Here is a 22,120-nt window from a genome sequence, read left to right on the forward strand (position 1 = left end):
AGACATTTATCTGAAAATAGGTTCTTTCCAACACATTGCAAAAGAGTTATCAAAAAACTTAAACACATTTCACATTTGGTCATGCTGAATTTATTTCTGCAGTAGTTATCAGACTGCTCACCTGCAGTGAGGGTTCTTTCTCACTATCTGATTGCTTGTTGACCTTCCAAGCCTTTTCTGAGTTATCTGGATCTGACACATTTGACTCAACCCATTCAACTGAAGAATCCTAAAAACAGAGCTTAATGTAAAGAATAATAATAACACCTTAACATACCTTTGTATGTTGATAAATGCAACAATTACCATGTATATTGATAATAAAATTTGTATTACTAATATAGTATTTTTTATTGTTTTAAAATACCTATAATAAGATAGTGTATTGATACACCCCTAGCAGATTGCTCCTTCATGAGCAAAACATCCCACCACATTTCATGAACACATCACAGTACGTAACACTGGTTCATACTGACAGTTTTCAGCATAACACCACTGAAGGTAAAACTGTCACAACAAAACCAAATCAAACTGGTTTATGGCATTACGAAAACAAAAATAAAATTTAAATTTATTACTAAGTACATTTTACATTACAAAAGTAAAATCAGTAATACTGTACAACATAAAGCAGCATTCGTTCTATCTCCTTTATGATATCTAACTTCCTATATTTGCACTTCCAGAATACTGAGATTTTTACACTTGAACACAAAGGACTCCAATGAACAGAGTTTTTCCTTATTTACATTTATCTGTCCTGGGAATAACAGACTTTGGATTGAAGGTATCAGCTAGGACTGTGTGGTATCCTGAGATTCACTGAAGTGACCTGAGGGGTTTTGATGACTGCCATGGGAAATGTGGGGCAACTGTAGCCTAGGTTACTTCCCAAACTGAAAAAAATAGTTGACTTTACATATCAGTGCCTAGAAAATAAATGTCATCATACCACATGCTCTGTCACTCAGTAAAAGAGACTCGCTGAAAAGAAAAAAAACACAGTACTACCTGACTTGCAGCACTCAGGCCTCTAAGGTCTCTGTACTGTTTTGCCCAAGTACCTCTCCATGTGAAGGCATTTGCAGATTCAAATGCACAATTTAAGCCTTCCTTCAAACTCATGTACAGCTCCCATGTTGTTAGGAGTTTCCATAGTTGAACACCCATGGAAAAAGGCAGCAATAAGTGATGCTTAAAATCAAAGTATTTACAATTTTAGACACATCATTCTTCCATATACCATTGACTACAGGAAATCTGTGAATTTTTCCATGGATTTTACTGTAGATTGATGATTTTATTCTTTTCAATGTCCCTCTGCTGAAACCTGTACACCCCATAGACTAAAAATGGTGTAGGTTTTAAAAATGTCATTTGAAGCATTTTAGTTTTTTACTTACCGAAGAACTATCAGGTAAATCATCTCTCTTTTCAGATTTTTGTTTCTTATTTTTCTTCTTTTCTTTCTTAGCTTTTTTTGAATGCTTATCCTTTTTCTTTTTTTTCTGCACAGAATGTTCCTACAAGTAAATACTTGTAAATGAGATCCAGTAAACCAAAACACTCATATTCAAGAAAAACAATCACAATCTATTACCAAACCACACTGAAAATGGTAAAACACACACAGCCATACACAGCTACATTTTACTTCTATTACTCTCTCATCTGTTGGGCATGGGGGAGGGAAGGGAGCATGCCTCAGATTCCTAATAGAATTCTCTTCCCCCCCTTTCAGTAGCTTTTTCACAGGAATTAAGGAATAATATCTTCTACACTATATGAATTTTAGTCAAATCTATCTGCTTGGGAATAACTGAATCATCAATATGTATCTATTCTTTGTTGAAATATGTGTGCAGATTTCTGCACTAGAAGGACGCAATGTTCAGAGGTTCCATTAAGGTTTCTCCTTTGAATGACCACAAACAGGACTGCTACAAGGCCTTAGAACCTCCAGATTTCTTCCTATGGTACAATTCTTGTCAGGCAGTTATTCCACATTTGCTAGAAACTAAAGCTGGAACTGAATGACCAGAATTTTTCCTCTTTGTGAGAAAGAGATTATTTCCACTTAAAAAAAAATAATATCAAAACATAAAGAATTCAGAAATTGAAAGGTTTTTAAACATCACCTGAAAACCTTCAAAGCCTTCTGTTGATTCAAACATGCTGTGAAGTTAACAACAAAATTAAATACTTTACAGTTTAATCACCTTTTCCAGTTGTTCCACACGTTCATTCACATCAGGAAGCATCCACGTATCTTCACCCCGTACATGCTTTAGCAGCTTCTGCCTCTGCTCCTTTTCATAACTAATTTTGGCCTAAGGAGAACAGAGAAGAAAAATAACCAGACAGAGCTCAGTAGCATTTACTTATAGATGTACTTTGTACGCCACAACCATACACAATGTTGAGAACTGTGCTTGAGAAATTCTCCTTTTAGGGGACTGCAATAAAAATAATTTTGGAGCACATACCAAAGAGGAAATTTAGCTAAAACATATAATGCACCCTCCTTTCTCAAGCCACAGCTTTGCAACCCCTCTAGCACTGGTTTCATCCTTTCATCATAAATAAGAGTGACACAAAGACATTCAACTTCTGCTGTTCATTCTGAGTTGTCTGGTTTTACAGCCTTCGTGAACAGCATATGATACATTATATGGTACAATATAGTGAAATGATTTTCTACTTCAGAAAACTCTGAGAAGGGTAGATTTCAGTAGAAATATGACTTTCACAAACAAGTTTATTTAAATAACTTCCCATTATCCCAAAGTGCACTTATTCCATTATCATCACATGTGATTAAATAGGAGGATAATTATTTTATTTTACATTATTATAACTCGTATTTTGTAGGCTTGCAATTTTCAGCTTTTGTTTTTGTGCTTGTGGTTTTTCTTTTTTAAATAACTAAAGTAATTAGCAATATTGTAAGTGGCACACACACAAAAAAAAAAAACCAAATCCATAAACAAAAGCATCCTTTTAAATCTTCATTGTTCATTGTCTACTTTCTTAGAAGCCCAAGAAGGTGATAAACTTTCTAATGCACTTAAATGCAAGCAAAGCAAGACTTCTATCCAGACTTCTGGATAGATGATGCAACTTCCTTTAAAACAAACAAACAAACAAAATAGTTTGTCAGTGGGGGAGTTGTATCTCTGGAATGAAGAAAGAAAAAATAGTTAAGAAAGGTTTGAGCCATTTATTCTGGTATCAAAACAGTTTTCCAGTTTACAAATAAACAAATCAGCAAAAGAATAAACAGAGCTACAACTCAGTGAGAGTGAAATAGCTGTTAAGCATAACCTAGCTACAGAACTCACAAAATGTCTACGAGCCAAACACACACAATATTTGAGCCATGAAGCACATTGCTAAGATATAGACAGGGGAAAGGAAAGGCTTTTTGCATACTCCTTTTCACTTTTGGTTGAGAAAGACTTGAAGGTGTAGTCAAGAGTTCCCTTCCACCTCTTCAGCAGCTCTTGGGAATATGAATGTATAAATACCTCAAACAAAGGCCAATCAAGATCAGTTTCTCAATGTCTTCATTTAACATGCTCTTTGCCCATCCAGAAAGATTTAAAACCTTACCCTTCTCTATAATAATAGGTATATTTTAAATAACATTATTACTTCCATCCCATCACCAGTTATAAATATATAATGCATAAAATGAAGTTAACATTATAAATAAGTCACAAGAGGAGCTTTTGTTCTTTTTAAAACATTTAAAAATAAACATAAAAAATACAGGCAAGTATTGAGGTAATTGAGACATGATCCTAAAACGAGAGGTAGATCATAATTTTGTCTGAAGTATACAAAATACACATTCAGAACACAAAATTACTAGAAATCACCATCAAACTGCAGACTGTTGTCTCCTGCCTGCTAAGTGGAATTGGATTGTGCAAGATGAATCTGTAGTGGCAATATCACCAGACTGTTAGAAAGACAGAGACCAACACAAAAGCATCAGGTGGAAGTTTCTTTTTTCTTTGACAAAGATAAAAGTTACAGAAGATTCTTAACAACATCCATATGTAAAGGAAAAAAGAAAAAGCTGCCTACAGATGTAAAAAAGATTAAGTCACCATTTCATCTCAATTATCCTGTTAGCATGAGACAAAAAAGTTAGCAGAAATATCCTCTGATCCTTTCTATCTCTATAAAACTATCTAGCACCCTCTACCAACAAATTACAATATTCATTTTTTTTTTGTTGGTGTATGGTTACCCTTCACACACACAGACAATTATTTCAAGGGAGGAGGGAGAAAGAAAATTTGCCTACGCTATTAACATCAAACCTTACTTTTTCATTCCTCTTGTCTTTCATAATGATGCAGGGCTTACTATCTATTTTTCTTCCTATTCTACAATTTATAATGAGGTCCCCATTGTCCTGTGCTATGAAGGCAAATAATAGTTTCAAACGTTTCACACTTCTTAACCCAGAGGAGCTCAAAAATTTAATTTACATGAACGTTCATTTATACTTCATGATACTACTAAAATATTTAACCTAAATATTTAACATTAGACACATTTCAGGTCACCACTGGAATATTTTTATGCTTTTTCTCCATAAATATAGGATGCTACATTTCTTAAATACCTCTGTTTCAAAGTAATCCATTAATTATACTAAGGGCATGCCACACACAAACACACGAAGGGCAAGCTCCATGCTACATTACCTACTTCTGTGATACTAATAAAGCTGTTTATAGACTTTGCTACAAGCACAAGGTGAAGTATAAAGCCAGCAAAGCACTCTGAAGGGTCTGTTGTCAATGTGCTATAAAAACAGTAATTTACAGCACTACGTTAGCAATGTTTGCCCAGTTATGGAGTCTTTACCACAGCTGGGCCAAAGAGTCTTGGATTTCACAGCCCCATCTGAATGTGAGAAGAAACCATGCTCAGGGAAAGTGCCTTCTGGTTTTCCTTAGGCAGGTCACTAAGGCCAACCTACATGGCTGCTGACAACAGTATCTAACAAAGTTAAAATGAAACTTGCAACAGCCTGTAATACTCTGCAGCTACACCAAAAGCTGTGAAAATTACATCATGCCACCCCAGAAAGAAGCAGAAAAGATCAAAGATACTGCCAACACTGTCAACAATAAATGGAGGCTGTCACATGAAAATCCCCCAAAGACTCCAAAGGCTCCAAGCTGCCTCACATAGGGATGGAGGCTAAAACACTCCTTCCCTGGCCCAAGAGAAGCCCTTACCAACATTCTTTCCTGACCCCAATTCTATATATCTTTGCAGCTCTCACCAAGGCCACAGAATATTTTCCACATCACTACACAGACCCTGTAATTTCCCAACCTTAACTGAGGGCAACCTCTAGCTCTTCAGATGATGCTCATCACCATGAGCCAACTTGTCCATCCAAAAGAAGAAAAATTGCCTTTTTCTCCAACAGGCAATCAGAAAAAAACTCCACAGTACAACACCAGATCAGTACAGCATGACAAAATCATCCAACACAGAGAGCAACAGCCAAGCTGCTCTGATACCTAACACTGAAGGGCAGAACATACCCCTCCCACCCCTGTGTTCCCACCACCCTCCCTGCACAAGCCTCTGAGTATGTCCTCCAGGGACTTCAAGGACTACCACAAAACAAATCCCACCCAAAGCAGTCTGCAGCTTCCTGTACATCCAGGTTCCAAGCTGACCACCTGGCAAGGTTATCAAGTACCAACTTAAGCACAAGGAAGAAGGAAAAAAATGTGTACTTTGGAGAGGAAGGGAAAAGGAGGAAGAATTGTGGAAAAACTTTTGGCAACAGCTTTCTGTAGGATACATTCAAAGGTGTAACACCTAGCTCTGTCCTTCAGCCATTAACATACAGCACCCAAAATCTAAGCAACCAGCTTTTATTTCTAGTGTCAAGATGACCTCCTATCTGACAATCTGTTCCACTCACTGACCAGTTCCAATATTCAGCCATCAGAAAGGCTACTGTGGCCTGTACTACCCTCCCAGATGCCATCACCTTACCCCTCGTTGCTGTTCTGATGCTGTTACACCAGTTCTCTACCTAAATAACACACTAACTTTCATGAACTCTTAGACTGATTTTTCTGCCTTCAATATTCCTGTTATTGTGACATCTGTGAAGCTTTCCCAAGGAGAACAGCAGTGGAAACCACAAAAAAGGGCTTAGCTTCCACCCCATCTTGCCAAATCACAAACAAGTCAGAGTGCTGCCTGTAGCTGCCACTACTCCCAGACACAGCCCTGCCAGCTGGAAATGCCACCACTTTGTCATTTTCACCTGCCAAAGGGCACTGGGAATTATCATCACTTAAATCATTTAACCTTCTTGTGATCAATAACCATCACAGAACACTCAGGCATGCAATTAAAAGAGTGGATTGTTGGAGATCTCAACCTTCAGTCAGAAACATGTGGGAGGCAGCAGCAGTTTGCCCTGGCAGAGCTGCAGACACAGCAGATGAAGAGATGCACCATGGCAGCAGCTACCACCACTAGGAACCTGTGGGCAGATACTTCATGTTGAGGTAGGACCTCTCCAGTCCTGTGGCAGAATATGACAATGAAGACAGATGTCTTCATCACTCCCCTCATTCAATGACCTGACAGTGAAATCAGAGATGCTGCTTATGAAAAAATGCAGAGGTGCCTTGTCAAAAGCCTGAAAACCTCTGGTGAGAAGGCAGCACTTATTTCTCTGTGCTGTTACTCTCCTAATACCACTCAGATTTCAGTCAGTATAGTAATACTGACATCCTTATTTCAGTATTTCAGTATTTCAGTGACCGAGAGACTCAGGGGTGTAACACTTCATAAAGGATTTCAAAGGGAATGAACAAAAAGCAGGTGCTTAGTATTACAGCACAGAAGCTACTTCTAACAAATAACAGCTCTATAAGCCATACACGATGTGCTGTGCTATTCATTTCTGTCTAAAGAGAAATTTCTGTCATTTTTCCACTGAAAACTCAAGTGTAAAATTCTGCCAAAGCATTCCATCACCTCAGCAAATAAAAATCACTGCAAAAAAACTGATGGTTAGGCTTTTATGAGGAAATACCTGATCAAATTTCACTGGGAAAACCTGCTGATTTCACAGCTTGTTTAGAATTCAGATACAATGAACTCAATAATACTGTTACACACTGGGATTTTTTACAGTTTAGGCTGTATTTTCAAAGAAAACAAATTTAAAATTGTAAAACAAAAAAAAAAGCAGATGTCTAAGTCAAGAGCATCAAAGAAGATGTTTCCAAAAATAATAGCTGGTACACCTCAAATCAATTTTTTTCAGAAACCTAAATAAGCAAAACTAAAACCACAAATTCTTGCTTATGCAATGAACTTGTTTCAAAGTATCATTTTATTTACAGAGTTTCAAGAACATATCTTATTTGTATGAAGTACTGAGTACCTACATTCAACTTCTTTAAGTCAACATGTACTGCTATCAAGAGAAATCTGTAATCTGTCAGTAATCTTTAAATATTAAATGACAGGATTTTGTGCACAAGAAACGTCCAAATCGCATCACCCTCAGAGACCAGAGTAAAAAACAGAAAAGCAACCCTGAAATATATAATGTCATAGCTATTTTTAATCCCCCCCAAAAAATATTCATGTCTAGGAAAATTGCATATCCCTGCACTTACCAAAACAACCCCTCAGATTATCTTCTCATTCTAAATTTGCAAACTAAAACAGCAGTGTCATGAGCTAACCCACTCATCATACAAGATGCTATTTCTGGAGCATAGCAACAATTTGCATGTCAACATTTAATTATTTGATTACTGATTATTATCATAAGCATTACCAGCTGCTGGGTTTTACCAGTGCAGTTGGGAGAACAGACTACACACATGAAAAAGTCTGTTTCCAAAGTTCCAAAGAGAAATCTCAATCAATTAATTGGTTATTAATTTGGTTCTTCAAAAGAAGTGTAAGTTCATAACTGGAAAAAAAATGAAACAGTGGAACAATCAACATGAATAAAATGCAGGATCTGGCCTTAGTGAACCTTATATTCTTGGGCTCAGTCCACTGATCCAGCCTGTCCACAGCCATACAGGGACCAAGCATCTCTAGGGGTTAAATCCTGCAGAAAACTATTGCATTGTCTCAAGATCCCTTCTAACACTCCACACCAAAGGCTTCCTTGTACTGAATTTCTCAGTCCTCAGTCATTCTCAGAACTGAGAATCTAAGCCAGTATCCCAGCTGAGAACACCCAGTAATGTCCAGGGAAACTAATGAAAGTGGTACAGGGAGATGTCTCCAAAATATTCCTGTTTCCTCCAGTAACTCGAGGCTCAGAAGCTTTTCAATCAATAATTTTCAACATATATTTTTGCTTTTAGGCTACTCTTAAAACATTCAGTCTCCCTGGACAGTCTGTATTAAAATCATCTCTGACACCTTTCTTCCTGCCTTCTCCAAGGCTGTTCAGTTCTCCTTGAGATGCTGGAGCCAGGACTGCAGATGCTATTTGGTATAAAGAAACCAGTAGTGTATATACAACCAGGATAAGCATTTCCTTTTTCTTTGTTCCTTTCCCAGTAACTTCTAACACTTGGTTAGTTTTTGTCTGACCAGCAACGTAGCATCTATTTACTCCCCAGTTGTTGGTCTTCAGTAGTAGAAGACAATTCTGAGACCAGTATTGTACACAGAAAATTAGGACTGCCTTTCTCCAGAAAATAAAGATTGTACATTTGACTTACTAACACACAAAAGTTGGAGATAAGTTTTTTAAGATTTCTATCTTGGAGCAATTAATATTTGTGATGATTTAAATACATGCTGAACAATATAATGATGGTCCTTTTCTTGTTAAAATCTAAGGGGAAAAAAAAACCAAAACCAAAATTTAACACAGATCTTATATACATACCTCATAATACAGAGCATCTTGTTGATAAGAAAAAATACCCTATTTAGTTCCATTCTAAAAAACAGTTTTTCTATTGTTCTTAACAGGGCTGATGTGCAGCATCTAAACTTATTAGAAGGTATTAAAACTGAGAGTTAGGACCTACAGAGTTACATTACCATAAAACATATCCTAGGAGTGGGAAGTGTTGCCCTTATATACAGAATCATTGAATTGCTCAGGCTGGAAAAGACCCAAGATTCCATGTTTCCTAGTACCATCTCCAAAGCTGCCAAAACCAATCTTCACCCCTTTCCCCCCAAATACACTGTGTGAATAAGTGCTCTCATCTCCAACCTCAACCTTTTCTCTGAGACCAGCTTCTGCTCATTGCTGCACCATTTCTCCAACACTACTGCAACCAAATCTCTTTTCTGAGCTTTACTGCCTCTCTGATTGAGACTTCATGATGAAGTTAAATACAAACTTGCTGCTATTCCAGAGGTTGCAGCATAAATAATACCACAATCCAGATACTAAAAAAGCATCACAAAGGGATTTAATGCTACATCTTGTACTCTAACAGTGTTTTAGAGATATGAACAAAAATCATCCACAGATGCTTGCAAGGACTTGTATACCAAAATTTTTAAACAACAGAACACTTCAATTTCATGTTAATCTTCTGATGCAAATAAACAAAATAAGAAAACAGAAAAAATATAACAACAGTACCTGATGCTGTAAAAGGCTTTTACAAAATGCAACAATTTATTAGTATTTCTGACTCAGGCTGGCAACCTGTCATAAGTGGGGGGCCAAAAATCATCTGGGTGATGGGATGGAAAGCACTCTCAACGAGTCTGCTGACAACACTAAACTGGAATATTGTGGCTGCACCTGAAATATTGTGTCCAGTTCTGGGCCCCTTAGTTCCAGGACAGGGAACTGCTTGAAAGAGTCCAGCACAGAGCAAGCAAGATAATTAAGGGAGTGGAGCATCTCCCTTATGAGGAAAGGCTGAGGGAGCTGGGGCTCTTCAGCTTGGAGAAAAGGAAAATGAGGGGTGACCTCATTAATGTTTATAAATATGTAAGGGGTGAGTGTCAGGAGGACAGAGTAAAGCTTTTCTCAGGGGTGACTGATAACAGGACAAGAGGCAATGGTTAAAAAGTGGAGCATAGGTGGTTCTGTATAAATATTAGGAAGAATTTTTTCACTTGAGCACTGGCACAAGCTGTCCAGGGAGGTTGTGGAGTCTCCTTCCCTGGAGACATTCAAAACCCATGTGGACACCTTCCTGTGTGACCTGCTGTAGGGACCCTCCTCTGGCAGAGGGGTTGAACTCAATGATCTTTCCAGGTCCCTTCCAACCCCTAACTTTCTATGATTCTATGGACACCTCGGATGAGTGAGAGGCAGCTGAGAGACCTTAGAGAGGCAGCTGGAGAAGTTGAAAGAGTAGGGTAGCAAGAACTGTGTGAAGTTCAGTAAAGCCAAGTGCAAGGTCCTGCACCTGGGATGACACACCCCAAGTGCCCAGTGCAGGCCAGGATCTGCATAGTTGGGGAACAGCCTTGCTGAAAGTCACCTGGGGGTTCTGGTCCTGCATGAGGATCAGCAATGGCAAACTGGATCCTGGGCTGCATCTGCAGGAGCATCACCAGCAGAGACAGAGATGTGATCATCCCACTCTGGGATTGCCATATCTGTAGTATTGTGTCCAGTGCTGTCCCCTACAACTCAAGAAAGGTTTTTTCCCAGAAAATATCTTTGCCCAGTATGATTTGATTGCTGCTTACTTGACCTTCCACCTCTCAAAGGCCCATCATCACAAACTCACACCTTTTCCATAGCCTATCCTCTGACACGTTTTTTCCATTGTTATCATCCACTCCTTAAACTTCAAAACAAGCCATGTCACCTGATGTGCCATTCATTCACTATTTTATCAGTCACTCTACCTACAAGTTAGAACAAGAATCAGCAAGTTACTACACAAGTACCAAACATAGTATATAAACAGATTTTGAATAAAATGCATTAGGAGTAGCACAGGTTTTCAAGTCACAGCAATTCCTCCATAGCACCTGTGACCGGGAGCCTCCAAATTTTTGACTAACACTGAAGCAATATATAATCAAGTAACACCCTAGATCCACAAAAAACAGGGTGTCCCACTTCTGTTCAAGTTATTACTGACCTACAGCCCGTGTGGTCTAATGGAAGGATACCAGATACCAACACTCCAGGCAGCACAGGACAGGCAGACGAGGAGCAGGAGTTTCCTTTTCTGTCTCATATTAAGAAAGGCTGAGAGCTGGGACTATTTGGCCTAGAGGAGGCCGGGCTGTGGGGTGGTGTCACCTTATCAATGTATACAAACATCTAAAGAGACGGTGTAAAGACGACCGCCCCTGGCTCTTCCCAAAGGTGCAAGCGCAGACACACGTAGCAAGTGACATAGCGAGGGGACCACCGCCACGGCAAGTGACAAAACGCATGAACTGAGGTGGCCGTCACTCAGAGCACGTTCCCGGGTGGGCAGCACAGCCCCCTCGGGCAGGAGGGGCTCTGTCCCCCGGGACCCTCCCTCTCTCCCACAGCCGCCGCTCCCAGGAGGCTGCACTCAGGGCCGCACGGACCCCGGGCAAGACGCGGCGGCGCTGGGGAAGGGAGGGAGCCAGGCGATCCCCGGGGAAAGGCCGGACCGGGCCGGACCGGGCCGCGCACCCCACCTGGGCCAGCAGCGCCTCTCGCTCGCGCTGCCGCTGCTCCCTGCGCACGGCCAAGCTCCGCTCGCTCTCGAACCCGGACGCCATCGCCCGACCCGCCGGAAAGCGCCCAACGCGCAGCAGCCGTGAGGCGAGACCGGGACACGGCCGGAAACCGCGTCCGGGGCAACACCGAGCGGGGCGGGGCGGCTCCTCCCCGCCGGGCAGGGCTGGGCCGCTCCAGGGTCCGCTCCTTGCAGCGAGGCAAAGGCCGCATTGTACGTAGGAAGGTGCAGGTCGCGGATCGCTGCGGATGGCCGTCCTCGGCCCCTCCGCCTCGCCGGTGCCGAACCGTAACGCTCCCGTCTCGTCAGTGTTCCCCAGCTCTTCTCTGAGCTCCGCGATTTTTTTTTCAAATCAGCCTCTGGAAGGCTTCCCGCAGCCTCGGGGGGCAGATGCCGCGGAGCGGGCGGCTCAGCCGCTTGACCTCTACCGACCCGCATGCGGGCTCACCCGTCCCGCCCGGCTCAAAGCACCCCCCGTCAGCCCCGGCCTTCTCGTCTGGACCAGCATTAATGAGATGTGAACACAGGGGACGTGGCCTGACCGACACCGGCACACTCCGGTGCCATGTAGCACCCGGTGCCCCCGGTGCCGCTGCCCGCCCAGCGCCCGGGCCCCGCTGGCAGCCGGGTCAGGGCACCCGTGCTGTCCCGGGGCTGCCGGAGAGGCAGCGGGCGGGGATGCTCGGGGTGTGCCTGGGGGGCAGAGGGGGAATTAAAAACCTCACACAGGTTGCAGTTGGCCTACAGCGTTTGACAGGCTTGCGGTGTCAGGTGAAGCGAATGTTTATCTGAGACAGAATTTCCTTGGGATGAGGTCAGAACGTGATCAGCATGTCTGGAACCAAATGTGTTCACCGTTGCCAAATAATAAAAACATTATTCAGGTGAAGGTCTGAGTGAAGTGCTTGGGGAATTTGTTACAAATTTGCACGGGACAGTAAGTTTTCACAGTGATGATGGTAATTTAATTATTACCCCCATGGTGGTATTAAATGTGTAAATTGCATTTGCATCTTTGTTCAGTTTATGCTATGAAAGTTAACATCTCTAGAAAAAAAAAAAAAGTAGATCACCACTAGGTAAAGAACGATAACTGAGAGCTTCATTAGGAAAAGCAGCATATGAACCCCCTCTGGGAAGCCATTTACAAAGCAAATGGATACAAAAGACATTCCAGCAATGCTCAGTCCTTAGCTGTATGCAGCAAAGTACACTGCTTGAAGAGGAGATGCAAGAAAAGAGCGTGTTTGGCCCAGGGAGGATGCCTCTTCTCTGATGAGGATGTGCTCTTCTTACTGACAAACTGGTTTCTTTCCATCCCAGCGCTGCCACTTGTTCCAGGTGGCCAGCAGAGCATCTCTGGTGAGTGCTCCCTAATTTGCTCAGCACACAGCTGGGCATAGTGGTTTAGTAGATTTATATTACATTTGAAGAGCAAATTGATTGTCCATGAGCTGACCCAGCTAGTTGCAACTGAATGAGTTTAGGGACTGTTTGGAAGAGCTGCATGAGAACAGAAAGCCAGGCAGCTGTAGCTGGGTAGCAATAATGTCTTCTCCCAGTACAGCAATGGGAACAGAGAATGTGTGTTCTGCAGCAGAGAATTACAGAGAACTCAAAGCAAGGTGTGAGGTTTTGCAGCATTTGGTGTTATTCTTCACAGCTCTAACTCCCCACGCCCTTAATAAGGCAGTACTGTAAATTTTCATTTTAAAACACACTTCCAGTATTCCTGGTTTTAGAACAGAAACCATGATGCGAATGCACTCCAAAATCCAAAAAACTGAAGAAAAACTAGAAACCAATTTTATAAATGCAGTAATTCTAATGTTGGGATTTTCTGAGGTGACTTTAATTTTGAGGTCAGCATTTTGGGAAAGTATAACAATTTGATTTCAATTCCTCTTCTCATCCAGTAAAAGGGTATTCTCAGAGGAAGCAGGAAAAAATGAAAATTTAGTCTTATTTTTTTCAAGATATTAGTTTGTCTGAGAGCTCCTCAGGAGCTCAGAAATCTCAAATGAACCTAAAAACCAAGTCTTCTGTATGCCCCTTTTTAATGGTCAGATGGTCACCTCTGTTTAGCCACCCCATTCTCAAGTGCCAGAAATTAAACAGACTAATAACAATAATACTTCAGAGATACTGATCTTTGCTTAACTCTTACAGGGAGGTACTGACCTTCTGGAGTGAATTATTAGTTCCCATTTAATGGCACATTTTAACACTTTCTCTGGAAGAAGCTGGTGGCTCTCCAGCTGCCCTGTGTGATAAATCCCCATGCTGCTAACCTTCCCTGCTTTGAGAATATGAAGCTTTTTTTCCACAGTGCCTCTGGAGGTTCTTATGCATTCTGAAGTCTTCATACTGAAGAAACACACTGTACAGTAGGCTGCTGGGGGGAGGACACAGAGGGAGTACACAATAAAAATGCTTTTAGTTTCAGTTAACTCTCATTCTGATCTTTTTTAAAACCACCCGGGCTTCAGCTGCTGTGTGTAGTGCTGAGCAGACATTTACATTTGATTCTAAAGGGGATCCCTTAAACAGTAACAATTACTTTCAGTGAGTTGTCTAAGACATAAAAATGTAAATCCCTAGAGAAATTGCAGAGAAAAACAAACAAACAAACAGAAGAATGACACGGTTGTGGGTAAAAGCGTATTTGTTTCATAGAAATTTCATTATGTTTCCTCAGGATAAACTTAAAGCAACTTTGTCTAAACTCAATGCCATAAAATGATTGAACACCTTGCCCAAAAAATCAATGCCATAGCAATGTCTGGGTTATTAGTTTCTTGCACAGTGAGGGCCTGAATTGAAAAACCAGGCAACTTTCACCTGTCCGTCAAGAAGAGCACTCCAGGCAACAACAAAAGAGCCCCTGTGACACTGAGGATTCTGACAGCCTGCCTTGGAAATGAGAGCTCAGCTTGCAATGGGAACAAATGAGGAGGCTGTGGTGGATCGAAGAATGATTCACCCATTGTTCCATATTCAATACAAATCGTCTGTTGTCGGCCCCTGACTGATACTTATTTTGTTAATTTACTCAGCTACTTTGGAAAAGAAGCAATCTCTTCAGCAGACCAAGGGGACAGGGGTTTAGAAACATCCATTTTCTCTCTCCCCACCCCAGCTTCATGATTTAATAATGAGAATCATTCATCTGGAAATTCTCTAGGGACGACTACTACTAATAAATGCTTTGCAAGGCAGCTGTTATGTGAGTAAAATTATAACTAAGTTAATCTCTTGTGGGGTTTTTACGTTCCTTTTTTTCTTTCTTTCAGAAGCTGACATCAGAGAGCATGCAGCAGTTATGCCACCAATCTATCCCTACTTTGCTGAGTCTGGTAACACCTTTTTAGAAATTATTTGAGAGAAATGGATAAGTTTTTTCTGATGCCTGCTCAATTTGGAGAGGTGCAAATCATTGAGCTTCAATCAGCTACTTCTAAAACAAGGCATAAATACTGACTCAGGTCACCTGGCTGAGGCAGGAATAAAAACCCCAGAATTTTAGTTTATCAGTCCTTATGCATCAGTCCAGTGCACTAAAAACTCAAACAATCTTAGGCAGAGCTTCAATGCAGTTCAGTGAGTTGGTTTTGTTTTTAAAGTGAGATTTGGTTTTTAAAGGTAGGCCAGTTCTATAGATCAGATTGCAGCCTAGTCCCACAGACAGTTCTCTCAGCCTGCTAGTTGCACAAGCAGCAATACCTTAAGCTGATGTTGCAGACACTGTATGGAGAAAGAACAGCCTAAGGGTTCTGCAGAGCCCCTGAGGCTCTTTTCCCTTTTCTCCTGTGGTGCTGGTGCTCAGTCTAATGCACACTCACATGGAGAGCACCCCTGCATACTAAAGGAAAGCTGCTGCAGGACTCCCTGCTAGATTTCATGTGGGGAGTATCACAGAAGAGTCTCCTTTCACTACAACAGAGAATTAAAAAACACATGGGGATGGGAGTGTACTTTTCTCTAATGAAATGGTAAACACTTACAGAAAAGAACTGTTGAGACCTGTGAGGTCTTGCTTCATGAAAAGGGCTCCGAGTAACTACAGCACTGAAATGATAATTGTAAAGGGAATTTGACTGCCACAAAGAGTGTCTTTAAGTCTCTCTTCTGGCAACAACTTGAACAATTTAATTCTCTGCATTTTCACCCTGCAGTTTCTGAAATTGCTTTTCATTTTTCTCTATTTTATAGTATTGTGTTAAGAGGGAAGGGTAATTCCATATCCAATTCTTGTCTCAGCTCTCGACCCAGTAATAGCTGTAAATACTCTCTGAGTAATGTCTGTGACATCCCAAACCCACGTCTTTGTCACTATTCTAGACAGCAAGCCATCTAAGGAGTGTAAACACTACCAGTTTGTCTTGCCACTTACCTCATTTTCAAGCACAAATGCCCCTCCAGGCCCCTGTTACTGCAGACATTCTGTAAGTGGTCTGCTGTGATTCTTTAAACACACAAGCAACAAGACACAAACACATCTTCGAGTGTATGTCCCAGTGTTGGATTCTACTGAGTTGGAAAAGAGACCTTGTTCTCCAGTAGAAGGACCTTAGATTTCTTTTAGTATGTGCCTTGGTCTCTTCTGTCCTAGGAGTTTCAGAGTGTGAGAGAACACACACAGTTCACAGAACACCTTTCATAAACAAGATCCACTCAATGTTTCTCTGTGATTTGGTTTCAAGCTCTCAGCCTGCCTTCCAGAAACATCCCAGGGTATCTGTAACAGAAATGAGAGAGAACAGAATCAATGTCACAGATTGCAGAATTGTGTTTATTTAACATTTGAGATATCAACAGAAAGAGATTGATTAGGCACAGTAATTCCTCTAACTCAAAGCACACAGCTAAATCTTGACAATCAGTGATGCTTCTTTAAAATAAATCAGTGCAAATGTGTTCCACTGCAGATCACCTTCTAATTTACATTCTTTCCACACACAGTCTGGGACCCAAGAAAAGTGCACGATAAATAAACATGGGTTTTTTTATTGTATTCTTAATAGCACTGCCTCAGAAAAAAGGGTTAGAAATCTTTTCTGGTAAAAACAAGAAACAAAACTCCAGCTTATATCAAAAAATGTGCCTCCAATACACTGACACAAGAACCATTCATGTAAGGAAAGGTTCGGCTTGAATGAATGGCATGGTAAATCACCACTTTCACTGAACATGTTTGCAATACTGAATAAGGTGGCATGGACTAGAAATATCTTAGAATGCTTTTCAATCTCTTTTAATTTAATTTTAACTGAATGCAGAAAATGTGATGCTCTGACTGCCTTAGAAACCTTATTTCTTCGTCTGAGGCTTAAGTTAATCTAGATGAGAAGGGGAGTGTGCTAATTTGTGAGGAAGCAGAGCTGAAATTAATTTCCTCTGGTCTGCGTAACCATGAAACCAGGTTGAGGCCAGAGGCAGGATTGCTGCATCCCTATCTGATATTAGGTATGACCAGATGTGCTACATGTACTTAGCCAGATAGGAACTTCCCATGGTCACCAGGCTTCCTCTGGCTTCTGTCATTATAATGTCACTTCCTCTAGGCCCACATGCAGTGTTAAAGGCTGCAGGTGACAGTCCTCTCTTGCCAGTGCCATAGAAAGTCTTAAACCAAACCACCTACCAGAACCAGATGCCTTTTAATAATGCACCATCTAAGTCTATTTCTGCAAATCCCAGTTCAAGGGCCAGGGTAGAGTACACTGGAGGAGAGTGTAACTAATTTCTTGTTCACTAAAAAAGTTACTATGCTGGTTGGAGGGTTAAAAAATATTTCTTCTTCTAGTTTCCAGTGCCTTTGCAGTAATTTAACTTCAAAGCAATTTGAGAGGAAGCAATCTTAAGGAAGACAGGGACCCAGACAATTGGAGCAGTTGAAATACACCCTTTCATTCTGATGGCATGCTGAGAGGCAATGAAGAACTCTAAATAAAACATCTTCTGATCCTTCCTCAGAAGATGGAATGCAGAGTGAGGAAAGTGAGATGTGAAGTGAGTATACACAGCAGAAATCACTAGAACAGCGATAAGAAAAAATGAGGTAGCAAGCTCTCCTCAAAGAAAAAAAGCTCTCTTGAAGGGTGTACCCCTTCAAGAAAAGTGTCATGCTAGAAACTGCTACAAACTGGTTCTTATGGTAAACTAAAAATAGTACCAGGCTAGTTACCAGACAGGATATTCACTAACAGGCTTTATGTCAATATTTCCCAACCTGAGAAGCCCAAAAAGAATCTATTTTTCAGGAACCAAATACTGTTCTCAGAAAAATCACATAGACTTAAAGCTTCAATGTTGAATTCTAAGAATAATTCCTTTCAGCTCTGTGGAAGTCAGGTCTTTGGTCATGGCTTGCTCCTCTGAAGATACTGAAGAGAGACAAGGTTGAAGGACTCATTCAAGAAGCAGTGTTTGGGCAGTGTTGAGGTTTGTGAGCTTTTCTCCCTCCAGAGGAATGCAGACCTGATGTTGAGGTGTCCTGTTCTTTGAGGGTCAAGAGTTCACATCTCATACAATTCCTTCTCATAGAGTCCTCCCCAGGATGGCAAATACAATTTTAAAGCCAGTGTCGGACTGAAAAAGAGACATAAAAGCAGATGGTTGGAAGTGAAAAAAAAAAAAAATGCAGATATGGGAAACATGGCATAATGTCCTGAAGTGAGAAGCAAAAAAACTGAGGAGAGTATCTGAATAGAAAACAAAAAGTATTAAGATTTTCAAGGGACTTGGGCATGGCATTACTTGCCTTGTGAGTCAAGGGCTCATTTCAGGAGTGGTGTATTAGGAAGCCTGATGCGGGGAGAGTCTAGAGGCCATGAGGCATTACACTACCAAACTGAAAAGATGAGCAGCACACACAAAAAAGGCCCCAGAAAGAATGGTGGACACAGAGGATTTATTTGGAAAGGAAGAAAAAGGAAAAGAACAATAGCGTGTTTCACTTACTAGATTTAGGGAGAATAAAAGTATGTATCAAGACTATATACTGTGCAAATCACTTATGGAAACTAAGAGTCAAGGGGAAAAAAAGAATGAGCAACCTCTTCTCTGCTTCTCACACTTGCCATCTTTAACTAGAAGAATAAGGCAGTGTGAAAAGCTGGGGAACTTTGAAAATGGGAAACTGAAGGCAGGATTTGTCTTCTGATAGCAGCACTATGGGATTCAGTGTAATTATTCTAACAGAGCTTTAGATATTGTCAAATTGCAACTGGAATGATTGCCTGAGTGCTGCAGCATACTGTGAAGAATTCTGCCTTCCTGAGATGAATGCTTTAGCAGTTCCTTGGTTGAAATTTTATATTTTGAACTCATCCAGGGTTATGAGAAACCTGACATTAAAAACTAATGTGTGTTTGAGCAGTAGAATGTGATGAGAAATTTGCTTCTCCATCTTCTGCTCTGCACAAGGCATCAAGGATGAACTAGCTGAGGACACAGAGTGGCCCAGCATTAATGTTAATATTTTCTAAACTCTGTCTAGGCCACAAAATAACTATTTAGTTTTTATTTAGATTCTGTACAAGACGTCATATGAAGAAGCACAAAATCATTTACAAAGCTAGATATTTCATAGTAATTTATTCTGCTTTTTTATGCCTTGGTTCAGTAGATTTTAGTTTAAGCTTCAGTAACAAAGACATAGCTAAGAATAAATACATATGTAATCAGATGTTATTCTGATAGAAGAATAGAAGATTCTTTTTTAGATAAAAGGGCATTAGTTTTATAACAAAGTAAAATTGTCATGGCATTAGAATGATAATTATAAGAATAATAAATACAGAGTGTTTATGCATTGGAAGGAGAAATTTAATTACTAATGCTGCAGTGACACATCTCTCCATCTTATTTGCTTGTTAATTGGAAATTTCTAGCCTTCACTTTTGTAAAATCACAGGGAAAACTACTGCTGTCATTGGGTTGCTGTTTTATAATGGGAAAGCAGAGGCAGAGCCTGCTGAGGGGGGGAGAGAAGTTTGATGTCAGAGCTCTCCCTGGTCCAGTCAGTCCCCAGAGGTACCTCCATAAAGGTGCCTGTTTGGAGGGGCTGCCTGCAGAAGTGTCCTGCTGCCCTCAGACATACAAACACCTCCACTCAGACTACACCAGGCATGGCATGTCCAGCCCTGCTGCCTTGGCCACTTTCCTCAGAGCATCATCCACAGCCTGCAGAAGAGAGGGGTAACTCTCCATCCATTCCCAGGAGGCTTTTGATGAAGTCCTAAAATACAATTCTTAGACCATATTATATACTGAAAGCAAGGGGAAGAAGAAACAAACAGGACAAGAAATCCCACTGGACTGTCTTTAGCTTCCTCCTTGTGTTATGCTTGGCTCTTCAAAGCCATATATGGTTTGACAGGAAAAATGTCCAGTTTTGAGAGCCAACTCACAATATTTGATATTATGACAAAATCATAGATTAGACCAGTTTAAACAAGGCTACCTTTAAAATAACTTAAAATCATTGCAAAGTATCTAATAATTTTATGGTATTTTTGCCCCAGTTGTGGCTTGATGCAAGTGCAGAAGTGCAACAGGGATACTGTAAACACAAACTCCCTCATTGGTTGAACAGATAAAAAAATTGTTTTGTTCAAAGGTCTTAATTTTCCTTGCACACCATGATTTTATTTATGCCCCTTATCCCTAGTTAGCTCAACTCTTTGCTAACCACAGCAACCCATCAGCATGGGAAAAACTTTTTTTTTTAAATAAAAGCAACAACAGTGCAGGGTTTTGGTGACCAAATGCATTGACATAAATTACTATAATCTGTGCAACTCACTGGAGTAAGAAAATTGGGACTTAGATGACTTGTACAGAACATCTCAGACATCATCTAGCCCAGTTATCCCCATTCATGTTACTTGCTTGCATGTTGGGTAATCTGGTGAGCTGGGGTGACCACAGGGCAAGTTGCTTATTTCAACTGTTCAAAATTAGGCTTTTTTTTAATCCTAATTTCAGCCCAGACAGGAGTAACACTAATGCAGCGGTGACTCTTATCTTAGGAACACTGGGGTCCACCTTCACCAGAACTTCAAAACCATCAGTAAACTCTTTCAGAGTCTTATTTACCTCTTGCACCAAGTGCAGGTGGTGCAGACATGAGCAGCAGGCCCAGCAACAGAGCACCCAGAGCTGACAGATGCTTTTAGGGGCAGGTGGTCCCTCCCTGCTATAAAGCACAAGAGCTGCTTCTGCAATGTGCAGAGCACTAAAAGTCAACAGCAGAACTCTCTTTCCCTTTACTGGGAAGCAAGTGAGATACTTTTTGAGGCATTTTCTCACTGTAAAAGCAGCTGCTGAGAAGATGTGAAGGAAGAACGAGGAGACCAGTACTGAAGGGTTCCTTTCAGTGTTCAAAAAAAAAAAAAGGACAAGGACATAAGAGATGGTCTGAAGTAGAGCAGGGATCAGATGAGCCTGGAGTAACTCAACCTAGGGTCCTGCATGCACAGACATGCTGGGCAAGAACAGGAGCACTCCTGCAAGTCTTAGATGCAGAAAGGTGGTATTGCTGGCCATTTTATCACATACACCTTTTTTTTTTTTTTTTTTTTTCCTCTCTTCCAGAACTTCTTACGATCTTCTTTCCCTTTCACCTAACACTGTGGTTCATGATGCATCCCCAAGACCTTGAAATCAATAGAAAACCAGGATGTGACAGAGGGGATCAGTGGAGGAATGTAATGGGAGTGGCAAGACAGTGAAAGTGAGAAACTGGCAGTAGCACACTGGTTATGGGTATCTCACCAGAAATAAACGTGGTATGATTATATTGCTGAGGCCAAAGGAAAATAAATGTTGTAGTGTCAGTCACAAAAACCTACAGCTGGAGGTTTTAGTCAGAGTGAGTTGTGTCTGCCAGATAGCAAAGGACCATGATTTTAATCTGTCAAAAGAAAAAAGTCTTAATTTCTTACCATCTCGCAGGAGATGTAGTGAATGTTTTGTACAAAATAAAGTCAGCAGATAAATAACACTATAAAGGCCCTCTTTGGCTCTGATAACCATTCATCAGTTTTGCTGTTGACCTGAGATACAGACACCAATATCAACATCTGTTAAAGTTAGCTGAGGTGGCTCAGCCTAGGAATCTGTATCCAGACTATGGGTAAGAGCACCATGAGGCACAGGAACAAGATGTCTGCATTCTACAAGCATCTCTGTAGCAAGTATCTGGTGAGGAGGCAGGCAAGAGAAGGAAAATGGTGAAAACTATTCATTTGTGGCCACTTGACATGTCAGGTATGGCTTTTCAGAGCAGTCTAGACAAAGCCATGCAATTCTAATCCTGCCCCAGGAGGACACATATTAGTTAATGAAGGCGAGTTATTTGCATAATAAATCAGGGCCCAAATGCTGCTGTTGTCAGTATAATCCCTTCATATAAAGTGCATTAA

The 22,120-nt window shown here is 40.9% G+C and overlaps 1 protein-coding gene across 1 annotated transcript in view; it reads right to left on the bottom strand.

Annotated features, from left to right (window-relative positions):
• CWF19L2 (CWF19 like cell cycle control factor 2) overlaps positions 1–11,805 on the bottom strand; it is a 64,870-nt gene extending 53,065 nt beyond the window's left edge. Inside the window, exons 1-4 of the mRNA XM_071734699.1 lie at positions 11,650–11,805; positions 2,223–2,333; positions 1,407–1,526; positions 122–229 (exon numbers count right to left, since the gene is read on the bottom strand). Of these exons, the coding sequence (XP_071590800.1) occupies positions 122–229; positions 1,407–1,526; positions 2,223–2,333; positions 11,650–11,733 (423 nt within the window). The 5' untranslated portion in view covers positions 11,734–11,805. The remainder of the gene's footprint in view (positions 1–121; positions 230–1,406; positions 1,527–2,222; positions 2,334–11,649) is intronic.
• Between the last annotated feature and the right edge of the window lie 10,315 nt (positions 11,806–22,120).

Source organism: Heliangelus exortis, chromosome 1, assembly GCF_036169615.1.
Source record: "Heliangelus exortis chromosome 1, bHelExo1.hap1, whole genome shotgun sequence".
Classification (NCBI taxonomy): domain Eukaryota; kingdom Metazoa; phylum Chordata; class Aves; order Apodiformes; family Trochilidae; genus Heliangelus; species Heliangelus exortis.